This window comes from Salarias fasciatus, chromosome 6 (genome assembly GCF_902148845.1).
Source record: "Salarias fasciatus chromosome 6, fSalaFa1.1, whole genome shotgun sequence".
Taxonomy (NCBI): Eukaryota; Metazoa; Chordata; class Actinopteri; order Blenniiformes; family Blenniidae; genus Salarias; species Salarias fasciatus.
Genome location: NC_043750.1, coordinates 24937363 through 24950179, shown reverse-complemented (window position 1 = coordinate 24950179; position 12817 = coordinate 24937363). Strand labels below are relative to the sequence as shown.

At 43.4% G+C, this 12817-nt stretch overlaps 1 protein-coding gene across 3 annotated transcripts in view; it reads left to right on the top strand.

Moving 5' to 3' along the window:
* The window catches only part of LOC115389579 (protein sidekick-1-like), a 300042-nt gene that overhangs the window by 274772 nt on the left and 12453 nt on the right, over positions 1-12817 (top strand). For all 3 annotated transcript variants that reach the window (XM_030092998.1, XM_030092999.1, XM_030092997.1), the window contains 6 exons: positions 4787-4890; positions 5052-5122; positions 5922-6054; positions 8134-8190; positions 8268-8369; positions 10400-10515. In XM_030092998.1, coding sequence (XP_029948858.1) covers positions 4787-4890; positions 5052-5122; positions 5922-6054; positions 8134-8190; positions 8268-8369; positions 10400-10515 — 583 coding nt within the window. The remainder of the gene's footprint in view (positions 1-4786; positions 4891-5051; positions 5123-5921; positions 6055-8133; positions 8191-8267; positions 8370-10399; positions 10516-12817) is intronic.

The following is a 12817-nucleotide window of genomic DNA, read 5'->3' as shown; positions in this document are numbered from 1 at the left end:
ATGAAAAAAACAAGTCAGCATGAGATAATAACATGATAAAGTGTCTTGTGCCTGGAATCAATTACTTATCTCAAACATCGCTGAAAGTAGAATTGAATAATATAAAGTTCGAATATTTTACTGTTGTTTCCGTGGAGCTCCCTAAGCCGGGATTTTATTAAGAAAAGCTCGTCTTAAAAGGTCATTCAGCCTGAAAGACGACAGACTGCAACCATCAAGAAGCAAAAAAAAAAAAAAAAAAAAACGGCAAACCATCAGTGCAGCCTTCAGGAAAATAGCAGGAGCAGATGTCTCACTGACAGACACCCACACAGTGCAAACAAAACTCCAAAGCACCGCGCATACAGCGCCAACCTGTTAGTATGCTTTGCCCTGAGGTGAGGTCTCAGGATGCAGAGGAAGTTTACCATTCATATGGTTTGGAGGAAGACGTGTTGGACACTCACACAGCACAGCAGTGCCTCATGACACACTGAGCGGCGATCGGAAGTCGTAAATAATCCAGTTTAATGTGCGCCAGCCTGCCCGGAGGATGAACGATGCAACTGGTCTGAGAGAGCCAAGCTTTCATCCGCTCAGTCCAGAAATGTTCCCTTCGCGTTGGCCACTCTTTGCCTGTCCTGGTCGGTGCTGTAGCCGGAGATAATGCAGACCTTCACTGCTCATAAACCTCAGGTCACATTCATTCTACTGGGTTTGGGAGCATATTTAACAGACGGAGGTGGCTCAGCTTACATCACTCTAAACTCCTCAGATTGTGTCTCGACACAATTGCTGCTGAAGAACCTATTAGTTAAAAAATACATTTCACCAATTTTGGGGGTTTTTTTTTAGGTTATTTGCTCTGTTATTATTACAATTTTCTTTTCTTTCTTTTAGTGGAAATATGTCTCACAACTCATTCTTGCACTGGGGTTTGCTAATGAAGCATCAAATGCATGTTAAAAAAAGCTCAATTTTGTTCTGTATGACACAGTTTATTTGCTTTAACGTTGAAAATTTGACTTTCCATAATTAAATATCCTTTCACACATTCTTTAAGAGGAAGTAGGAATCACCAAACAGCTCAGAGGCCTGGTCCAGCTTTCAGAAAACAGGACTGAAAGTGACAGTGTGATTTTTTTGTTTGGTTACACGGAGCAAATAGAAATGTTGCTTAGCCCGTCACGTTAGACTTGAGCTAAAGCAATGTGTAACAACCTTGTAAAGTTTATGCATCCCCTGGGAGACGAGTGGACAGAGCAAAAGAGATGCTGCAAAATCAAAGCAAACAACAGAAAATCAGGACACAGAGAAAAGTTTCATTTGTTTAGAAGCTAAAAAAAGAGAGTAAGAGTTGTTGTGCGAAGAAAAGACATACACTAGGGAGAGCAGAATAATCATAATTAGTGCATGAAAAAGGGGAGGTTCTCAGTCACCTAATCACACAGTCGCAGCAGGAGCTTCTCTCTGTTTTCTGTCTCTAAATACCTGTATTATTTTTTTATCTCTTTCCCTCTCTGCCATCAGACTCCTCTGTTTGTTTGTCCGCTTTCTGTCTGCACTGCAACTTTTGCTTTTCATCTGTCATCCTTCTGCTTGTCGCCACCTTCTCCCTTCCCCTCTCTGTCTCCATCAATCACTAGTCATTGCTTTCAAAGCCCATGTGAGTTTTATTCCTTCAAGTATCGCTCCCTTCTCATCCTGTGAAGAAGTGGGCTTCAGTCTTGCTGCTTGTCTTTCCTCTCCACCCCTCCTCCTGCATCCCTCCGTCTCGTCAGTGATGCTGTTATTGTGACAGCAGGTGATGGCGGTCAGGCTGGACGTCTACTCCAACTTTCCTGACAGCCCAAAGCAGCAGGACCGTGATGATGCTCCACCTGTGTGTGTGTCTGTGTGTGTGTGTATAAGTGTGTGTGTTTCTCCTCCTGCTCATTCGTGACTGCTCCTCCGCGAGTTATCACAGGGGCTGTTTGAGATGCTGAAGAGTGTTTTCTCGCGGTGTGTTTGCACCAGCCTGCCTTGGGGAGAGTCTATCCGCCGTGATGGTGGCGCTGCTGTTGTTGTTTTGATGCCGTTCTCGGTCGCGTTCTGACGCCGAATGTTCTCATTATGGCAGCGGATGGAGGAATTAGCTCATATCTGCACATGCTCACGCACATACTTGCTTGTTATCTATCCTTAATTGTTGTTTTCCACCGAGACATCTTTGAAACCACAACATCGAGGTCCCCAGGCTGGTGTATATACGCACACACGCATACACACATATGGAGTCAAACATTGTCCTTAACACTCTCCCAGTGCTGTTGGTACCCCACCCTGTCTCAGTTGGGGGCTTTGATGTGCTATTCCTATGTTACCCATAACCCCACAGGGTCTTTTCCTATCCCTTATTGGGCCCAGCTCATTATTGCACCACAAGGTACTTGAGCGGCTCTCCTGTCGCCTGCTGAATTTCTAACTGGGTCCTCTGTCGTCTCCCGGGCACTCTGTAAATAAAGTCTGGAAAAAGACCTTGCAGATAGATGTATGAGCAGGAGTGGAATGACTTCTTGTTAGAATTTATGAAATTGCTCCTTTTAGCTCCTGCTAATAACAGGTTGGATCAAACAGAAACAGAGACAAATGATTTTCCTTCACCTGTCCATTCTAAAGTTGAATCAATTTCCACCGTGTGAAGAAGAGGGTTCGTTTGAGTTGTTGACACGCTAAAAGGCACATTTGTTCAGCTATCGCTGTGTGTGTGTGTGTGTGTGTGTGTGTGTGTGTGTGTGTGTGTGTGTCCGCGTGCGTGCCTGTGTTCGTCAGACAGACAGAAAGTGGCTCCAAAGTAAAAGCGTTTTCCAAAATGACTGATGTAAATTGTTATTCTGCACTTATTAATGCATTCACCTTGGACAGAGGAGAAATGCAGATGTTGAGGCAGTATAGCAATAAAAAAATACTTTGGCAGTGAAGACAATTAAGAGAGGTGTAAGATAATTATTATTCAAGACCTCCTCTGCTCTTCCAAGGCCACTGAGAGCAAAACATGTCTGAGAGTCATGGAGAAGGTGGTTTTAGAAGAAAAGTTATATCCAAAGTGTCAAAGGTACTCGGCGGCCTTTTTCTCCATTCGTGGTCATCTGCAGTCTTTTTCTCCCGTTGAGGACAAGGTCCTCGTTTGCATGAATTCAAAAAGCAGAGGTGATTGTAAACAATGCAGACTTCAAACCTTGAAAAGACTTTCCTGATGTTTTGTAAGCAAGTGAACAGTATTAAAGATGCACAGAATCTTGAGCAGAAACAAAAACATTTCAAACCAACGTCAAATGTTTTGCCGGTTTGTAATTACATTCTAATAAACTGTTTGCTTTATGAACTACTTTCAGCTTTTATCACTATACGTCTGCGTCACCTTGAAAAAGTACCTGTCAGATCAAACCTCGTTTGTCTGGCAGATTTCATGCAGTTTGAGTAAAATTTGACAGGCTTTAAAATGTCGATCATGAGCTGGGAACTGCGACGGCAGATCAAAGTTCAGGAGTCTCACTCTGGAGAGGTACCGGGGCACACGGTGCTCGCTCAGAGAAGCACAACCCTGAGGATTAACCGTATTCTCACTAAAACTACAATGATTATTGACTGAAGTCCAAAAGCAGTGGGGTAAATTGATCAATCCCTTCAAACAAATGCTTTTGACTCTCTCTGATGATTCAACCAGTTCACTCGCTTTTCATTCATAAATGAGTGTGATCATATTTGAAATACCCCCGGGTTCTTGGAAATGATGTTGTGTAAGGAGCCACTGTCAGATTTCAGCACCAGACTGATTTCGACGAGAGGTTTTTCATGGCTGTGTGTTGTTGTCAGACACCATTTTTTCAAAACGAAGCGTGCTTTGTGCTGCTTCAAAACGATGAAAATCCATTGACAGAAATGTTTTTTCCTCAGAGATTGCGAGTCACTGGCACACCGCTGCTATGTAAAAGCAAAGTCACATAATTTAGCGACCCTTTCAGAGTGGCTGTTGACCAGCTGCTGCCCTTGAACCACATAATTTCCTGTCAAAATTACACCTTTTGTCAATGGCTACTGAAGCTTCACTTTCACATTTTAAAGAGCTGCCTAACATGCAGTAAGAAGGTGAAAATATCCTCAATGCTGTGCAGAAACTGATTTTTTTTTTTCTTTTTTGGGGGGTTTGGTTGCTTTCTTGTCTGTTGGACTGTTTTCTTTTGCCTATTATTGCTACCGCTAATATGAAACCAGCCAAATTCCATTTAATACCAACACGAGAAAGTTTAAACACATTAACTTTGATGTTTCTTGACTGACGACAGGAAAAGAAACAAGTTGCTTTTCACAAACTGGCGCATTGAGAGACAATACAACAACCTTCCACTCCAAAAGAGCTTTGTGATGCAGTGACGTTTTACAAACAGTACATGTAGCTCAGCTCAAACTGCTGCTCATCTGATTTATTTATTTTTTACCACAGAGTTCCTTGTTGACATTCAAACATTGTTTTCCATTGATACACATCAGAATGAGCTTTAGCCACAACTCCAGGTCAGCATAGGAGGGTTGCCTTTTATTCGAGAAAAATAAACTAATCAATGATTTTGAAAACACATTTGAAGTGAGTTAAATTGAACAGTCTGTGCTAACTGTGATTAAAACATTTGTTGTGGCTGACCTTGCATGCACAAACAAACAGCTTACATTCAGTACATCATTTACCTCACTTCAAATATCCCATAGAGTGTCTTCATTAGATGTCTGTGTTCATGTTTGAATTGATGTCTGTGTTTGTCAAAAACAGGCTAAAGCCCTTCACATCCTACAAGTTTCGGATGTTGGCCACCAACGACGTAGGAGACAGTGTCCTCAGCAAAGAGACGGAGGCGGCTACAACTCTGCAAGATGGTGAGAAACTGCAGGGTGGTGAATCAGCGTGGGAGGGAGTGAAGGGGGAAGAGCGGAGAATGCATTGATCTGATATCACAACATAGTGGAGCTGTAAGGGAATGGCGAGCATGTCCGTCTGTCTTTCTTCTCTTAACCCTCCTTGTCTGTTTTCCTCCCAGTGCCAGACGAGCCTCCAGTGATTCTGACTGTAAAGCCGACAACAACTACCTCAGTGCTGGTGCAGTGGAAGGTATTTTTTTTTTAGATTTTTCAGGCATACCACACAAAAAACCCCCACCTGAAACATGTGCACCGAGTGTGTAAACACAGGCCCACACAATAAAACACACCGTCGAATTCCTGTTTAATTATTTACTTTGAGAGCAAAGCCCCCGCAGACTCGCTTTTTGTGTGCATGTGTGTCTGCGTCTGTGGATGTAATTATCATTATTTATTGATACAGCAAAGGTCAGGGGGCCGCCAGGATAGACTGGAGGAGATGGATTGAGAAACATACAGCAAGATGGACAGTCCTGTGCGGGAGAGAAATGCTGAGCTCTTAATGATAACGCAGCAGCAGGAGAGATGTTACAGGGCGAGAGCCTCCCATAGCAATCAGCGATGTCCAACAACAGAGGTGCAAACAGAAGAAGAAGCTGCTGAATCAAATAGTAAATACAGTGTGGCTGCCTCGCTGCTTATCACTCTTCCTCTTCAGTTTGGAAACGTCTTCTCTTGTTTTGGAGGCCTTACGTCCAAGCACTGGGAAGTAGTGAAAAAACAAAGTCACCAGCAATTTCATCAGCCCTTACAGCAGTGCCAAAGCTACTGAAGCATCACTTTGGCTGTGCGAGTTACAGCCAGACCAATCCAGCAGCCCTTTAAAGTGGACTCTGCTGACAAAAATACTGCTCTGCCAGGCTGCCAGCATCCTGTCTGTCACCGCGAAGAAATGAAAATGAGCGCATGCTTTCAGGTGGTTGGAAGTGGAAGATCACTGGCATTGTTTTTGAATGCGTGCTCGTGTGTTCTTCTTCAAATGTTTGCAGCGTCCCAGCGATGAAAGCATAAACGGGGTTCTGACCGGCTACAGGCTGTATTACAAAGAGCTCCACGCCAACGCTTCGGCCAAATCAGAAGTCCAGACAACCAAAAGCAACACCACAAGTGCCCTCATTACAAGTGAGTACGCCTTTTATACGCTATTAAGATGATGATGATGATAATGACTGTTGCGTTCGCGCTACTTGAACTGAGCTGACACCAAATTATGGCCAAAAGCAGATGGGATCAGTGCAAGTTTTGTACTAAGGGAGAACTCTTCAAAATGATCCGAAAAACATACAATGCCATAAAAACACTCACAGATAGCAAGTGAAGATGCCTCTTTGTTACCCATTTTATACTCAGAGCCCTCTTTGTCTGCGTAAAACAGCAGTTGATTCCAAGACAAGACCGAAACCGTTAAAAGAGCTCTTGTCTCGATCTAGAGTCCTTCAACGCTGATTGCAGGTTTACTGCATGAAATTATTAAATTATATATTTTCTGTCATAAGTCTGGCAGGGATGGGGACAGAAAGAGGGTGGGAGTAAGAGAGGATGACATTCAGCAAAGGTCAAGCTGTGGACATTGCAGTTACGTGACATGTACTTTAACCATGAGGACACTTTGCAGCCCCTGGAATCCCTGGGTATTAAAGTTCAGACTGTGGCTGTAAAGCAGAGGTGTTTAAGGTCTGTTTCTGGTCAAAAAACATAAATTTTGTCAGATGGCTTGACAGTGATCACAGGTTGTTTTCACCAGTGTCGCATTTAAGAGATGAAGCTCACATTGGCTTCATGAGTGTTTTTACTTTTAGATCAATATTAAAGCAAAATATTCTGAGAATTGTATCAAACTGCACTATATGTAGCGAGAGTCTATCGACAAATAAAGATAACTGCTTTATTCTGCAGGGTTGAACTTACTAATGTAATATTGAAATCGCATTATGAGATGATCCTGTAATGTTTTTATTTTTAGATTGTGTGATTTAACACTTTCAGGATGAGAGATAACAGTGTGGCTGGCTAACATTACTGGGAAGATGGTGGCCGGGGTCGCTCACGTGTAAACTTCTCCAAATCCAATAAAGAGCAGGACAGAGCTGCGAACACTATCCTAAAATCTTACAGCATCCAGGATGAGATTTCACACAGTGTTAAAACACTACACCCCCTCTCCAGTCCTCAGATGCTGAGTATTGATCCTCCTACAGCTCCACAGACTCAGCTTCCACATTTGGAGTTATCCAGACCTCGACAGGCCTGCTGTGCCTCGTTACAGTGGTTAAGCTACAAGGGAGAGCTTCAGTGATCCATCAGTTTCTGCTGGATTTTACGTAACCACAGGGCACACCGCGGTGTAGCGGTTAGCGTTCTCGTCTCAGAAGAAACGTCGTTTGAGTCCCGTGAACTTTGCATGAGTATGGTTTCTCCTTGTTCTTCAGTTTTCTACAACAGCTTTAAAACACGAATCTCAGTTTATCCGGTCACTCTAACTTAGGTGTGAATCAGAGTGTGTGCAGAATCTTCATGTAAGTGGGAAATAGTGAAATCACTAGATCATAGATGCCACCTGCTTAGCAACACTTTGTAAATGTGAAGCTGCTGCTGTAAAATCCTCTATTAAAACATTTTTTGAAAACAATAGGTGGAATAAGGGGTGCCTGCAATTTTGAAAGCACCAAATGTGCCAAAAGGGTGGATTAAAAAGATGTCTCGTTTTAATGATCCAAACAGCCATCAACGCTGCAGTTTTTGTTTGTTTTTAAATTGGTTTTAATCAGATGGTATACATGTCCGTGATTAAAAGCTGTGGAGACCAGAGGGCAGGAATGGTGTTTTCACAGCTGAGACCAGAGATGAAATGTGTCTCTGTGAGGGAACATCGAGCAAATGGCCCTCACAGGACACTTGTTTTCCCATGAGGACGCGGTCACTGCACTGTAACACTGCAATAATAAAATATTATCATGCAGCGTGCAGCCTGAAGTGTTTTATAGTTGACTGAGGATCTGCTCGACAAGATTGGCAGATGGGTAATTTTGTGTCAATGAATCTGACAGGCGCACTGAACCGTGAAAGTCTTTGAAATGTTCTCCTCTTTAATATCAGTCATCTAATTGAATGCCATTATAATTGTGCAATTTGTTGGTGAGTTTAAAAACATTCCTGCATTTCCTTTGCTTCCCTCTGTCTATCTTTGCTACCTCTTCCAAGGCAAGAGCACCTTCAAGACAGTCAGCAGTGCCTCGCTCACAGAGTTCGAGCTGACACGTGAGTTGCCGGCTCGATGTTGATTCCCTCCAGTTTCGGTGAAGCTGTTGTTTTAAGTGTTGGTTTTATCCGTGCAGAGCTGAAGAAATTCAAACGCTACCAGATTGTCATGACAAGCTACAACATCGTCGGAGAGAGCCCGCCCTCCGCGCCCGTGGAAGTGTCGGTCGGTGAAGCAGGTAGGCTGTAATTTTTGATTAAAGCGTGCGATCTACACACGGTTGGCTGTCAGTAAATGCTGCCAGAAAAGTTTGTTTACATGTGTTCGTCAAGTTTCTTCTCTCTCCTTCATTAAACATTGAAGGGAGAGCGTGAAGATGAAAGCTGCTTGTGAAGCTCTGGGTACATCTAATACATGGTCTCCAGCAGCAGATGCAGTTTGTTCAGTCTGTGCCTAAATATAGCCGAGTGACCAGTTAAAGAAAAATCCCACTCACAGTGTCCAAGGAAGGTTTGGGCCACCAGAACAGCTTGAGTGTTCCTTGGCATTGACTCTCTGAAAGTCTGGAGGAGAGATCAGAGCTTTCTTTCCAAAACTTGGCTCCCATTGGTTGTAGTTTGGGATGTTTTTTTTTTCATCTTAGAGGAGAGCTCCACTGTAGTCTCAGCTCTGTATCAATGCTTTGTGTCAGTTCATGGGGAGACTGTCCTCCCTTCAGAGACCAAAGTGAGAAGTGAACTTAAATTAATGGTCAGCAACAGAATAAAAAGCTACTTGATCCCTTCTCAGGAGCATTCCAGCCTTCTCTTCTCATCACAGTCATGGACTTTTCACACATTCATCCCTATCCTGATGCCACTTATTAAATATTCCATGCATACTTGTCAGATCCATCACTCTTAGTCAGTTTATATTTTAAAAAAAAATTCAAACTATCAGAGAAGAAAAAAACCTTGAAATAATTTACAGTTGCCAGGTTTGCCCCCCTGGGTTCTCAGAATGCCTCCCACAAATATAATCCACCGCTCTGTAAAACATTTCTCAAAAAAGCTTTCAGTATCAGAAACACACAGAAATATTGAACAACATCCAGATCTTGAAGCTGAAGTTATGCTAGAGAACACATTTTCTGAAAATTGTACATCAAAACATGAAGCCAGTGGTGAAACATCCTGAAATGTGGTTGAAAGCTATGGATTTTTTTTATTTTGTTTTTTTTTTTTTGATGGGCCTTGAGTTGGACTAGTGTTGTGATAAACAACTTTACATCTATATTTTATGTGCTTTTTTGCCATTGGCTGCAAAAAATGGTTAGATATTCTGTTTTTATTAAGGAAATTCTTATTTATTTTATGATATAAAAATGGCATTTTAGTGTTTTGTTTTTTTTTTTTGGCCATGGGTGTAAGGACAGATTCTCACTACTGTACGGACAAAAGGCATCAGCAGCAGGACATAGCAGCAGTGAGCTGGTCCGGTGTGCTTTAGATTCACTGCTGCACAGTGGAAGGTGGTGGTGACATGTTCTCCGGCTTGTTGCTCCTGTCCTGTCTTCTTGTTTTGTCCCGTGCACGCCTCCTGTCATGGCCCCTCGGGCGGCATTGCCTTAAGAGCCTCAGCTGCCGTATGTCTTCCTATAGCGAGTGTGTGTGAGTGTGCATGTGGACACATCTGTATGTTCCTCACAAGCTCCTTTATTTGGCAGCCATGGTCCACCTCCCGTTTAGTTATACCCAAGGGTGAGATCATAGCGTCACCAGACAGAATGTAGGACGAATGCACCCTCTTATGTCTTTCTTTCTTCACAGACAACAATGCAGCTAGAGCTAACAGGGAGCAGAAATGCAGGTGGACACATTTCCTCAGCTTCTTTCTCATTCCCACACTCCCTCCATCCATTGCTGCTGCATTTATATTCAGGAGAGTTTGTGTGTGTTTGTAGAGTTTAGTAGGCCATACATATCACATGCAGAGGAGTGAGAGGTGAGGATAAGCAAGCAGAGAAGGAGGCGGAGGCAGAAAAGGCTGGAGGGGGATGATGAAATGAGGTGATATGGCCTTTTCTCTCGCCTCAGGTGCACACTGCTGAGTGTTCCTGCATATGTGTGGTACAGTGGAGTAACAAGGTACTGCCTTAGGCCCATTCTAATTGGAAGGGTAGAACATATCTCCCCGACTTCCCGCTCTAGCACACCCGGCCGCGCGCACGCACACACACACACTCCATACACTCAGTGACAGTCTTTGACACAATGTCGTCTGCCGCAGCTCCATCCGTGGCCCCTCAGTCTATCAGAGTGTCGTCCGTGTCCCCCTCCTCCCTGGAAGTGACCTGGGACACACCACCCCTCGAGACCCAGAATGGACTCATCCAAGGATACAAGGTAACTCCCAGAAAAACAAGCATTTGCACGTACGCAGACACAAAGTGTTTTAAGAGCGCTACTTGAAAGACTATAATAATAAAAGAAGAAGAAGAAAAAAAAGCCCAGACCCACTTTAAACGTGAGTGTTTGGTGTCAGACGGAGACGCACCACTCCGCCTGTCTTTAAGCTATCTCTCGTCTTGTCTTGGAGGGGTTTTGCTCTGCTGCACCTTCAAGTGTCCTGTCGACATGAGCAGGAAAGGGAGAGAATTAAGTTAGAGGAAGAATCTGAATATCCTTTAATGGTTTCAATATCACTCCTCTGCCTGTCTCTCCCCCTCGACTCCCCTGTCCCACCCCCTCACTCTTAGTACTTCAAACACAAGGTTATCTGTCCTGCTTTAGACACATTGATTTCTGCCAGAGCAAAGGCAGGAATGGAGAAGAAAGAAGGGAATGTAATATTTGCAGAGTGAAGGAATGAGACGAGAGAGCGATCCCCCTAGAATCCTGATTAGAGGAGAAGATCGAGGGAATATGTTTAAAGTGCCAGAGATGGACGGACGCGGGGAGGGGGGGGAGCAAGGGAGAGGGGGTTAAGGAGATTAAGATGAGAGGAAGAGGGCAAAGAAAGAATGTTTAATGAATTTATAGGTTCGGACTTGTGTTAACACCCCTACTCTGTTAGATGAATGAGGAAGGCAGCAGGCAGGACTGAAGGTAAACTCCAATGCCAGAGTGTTTTTCAACTGGGGAAGTTTACTAAAATGCCCTCGAGGGCTTGTTAAACACACTGAACATGATTGGTGAGGAGTAATAGTGTAATGCCCGACTACACTACTCCCATCAGGTGCAATTTCCAACATACACAGTTTGTAAAAAGCTTTAAAAAAAAAAACCCCATAATTGTATGGCTGAATCTGGAGTTTGATTGTGAGCTGCAGATTTCACATCTTATGTCTTTGGATTGCTGAAATCATTTTCCACTTGCAACATCCATCGCGCAAAAATAGGTCAGTCATTTGTAATGGAAGCTCTGCAGAAACAAACACTAGCCTGGAAGTGATGAAGTGTCTCCTCTCGAGCAACATCCATCCTGTTTTTGAAGTCTGCTGAGCCTAAATCAACACTTGGAATAAAGAGATGGTGAGAAACTCGGTTCTTCTGGAACCTGCTCATGTGTGACGATGAACGCCGAGGGTCCCGAGCTCCGACTGGAGACCAAAACAGTGGAGAGTGGATTACTAAATGACCCTCACTTTCTGCTAAGCCATTTGTCCGTTGTCTATTTTCTGAAATGAAATGTTTAAAATTGAAGTACCCCCCACCCCACCCCTCCGCCACCTCCCTCCCCACCCTCCTCCTCCTCCTCACGCAGAAGGCAATACACTTTGATTTTAAATTGAGCATATGGATGAGCTGTTCTGTATCTCATTATGGTAAGAGCTGGGAGAGGGACAGACGTGGTATAATGCTGCCCTCAAGTGCTACTCAGAAGCCTCTACTTCCGAGTCTGGAAGTGGTAAATTTAGCTGGTGGTGCTCCGTAATGCTGTCTGTCAGGAATAATAACAAAATGGATGCTTTTTTTTATCTGCTCTTGGCTGTTGTTTCACTTTGTATATCGAGCCACACGCAGTCCGTTCACGTTGCATAAAGGCAGCCACAAATACTGAAACCTTTTTGAAAAGCTAAATGTTATTTAAATGAAGGGAGATCTTTCCTTTTTAGCTCCATGATGTTATTCAGGGCACAGCTATAGGCCCACAGTAAATAGAACAATCACAATGCAAAACAGGGAATAACGATGAAAACAAACCCAGTTGAAATATAAATCCAAACAGCAAGACGTGCACATTTAACTTTGTATGAAACAGGAATTTAAGTGTCTCAACAGTCTTGGTGAAATCCTCCCTGCTGGTACGGTGACAGATTGGATTTCTTACAGCAGTGGTGTGAAACTTTGACCAACATGAGGGTCTCTGAAAGTTTGTCTTCTCTGCCAGAGGGCTGAATTATACCACAGCAAGGTTACATGAGGATCATGGCTCCTAATTGAATATTAATAGTAAACACCAATGTGGAGCAGTGAATGGAGAATCAGGGATCGAATCCCTCCAAGGAGGGAAAACTTGTGCCAAGTAGAACATGCAAATATTCAAAGACTCATGGCCACTAATGGAATTCAAACGATTTACTGAATCTTTCCAAATGAAGCTTAATTAATCAGAATGGTAAATGGACTTTATGCCTGTTAGATCATCCGTCTCATCCACTCATTTAATCACAGTCATTCACTCACCAAATGTGATGTCTGCACT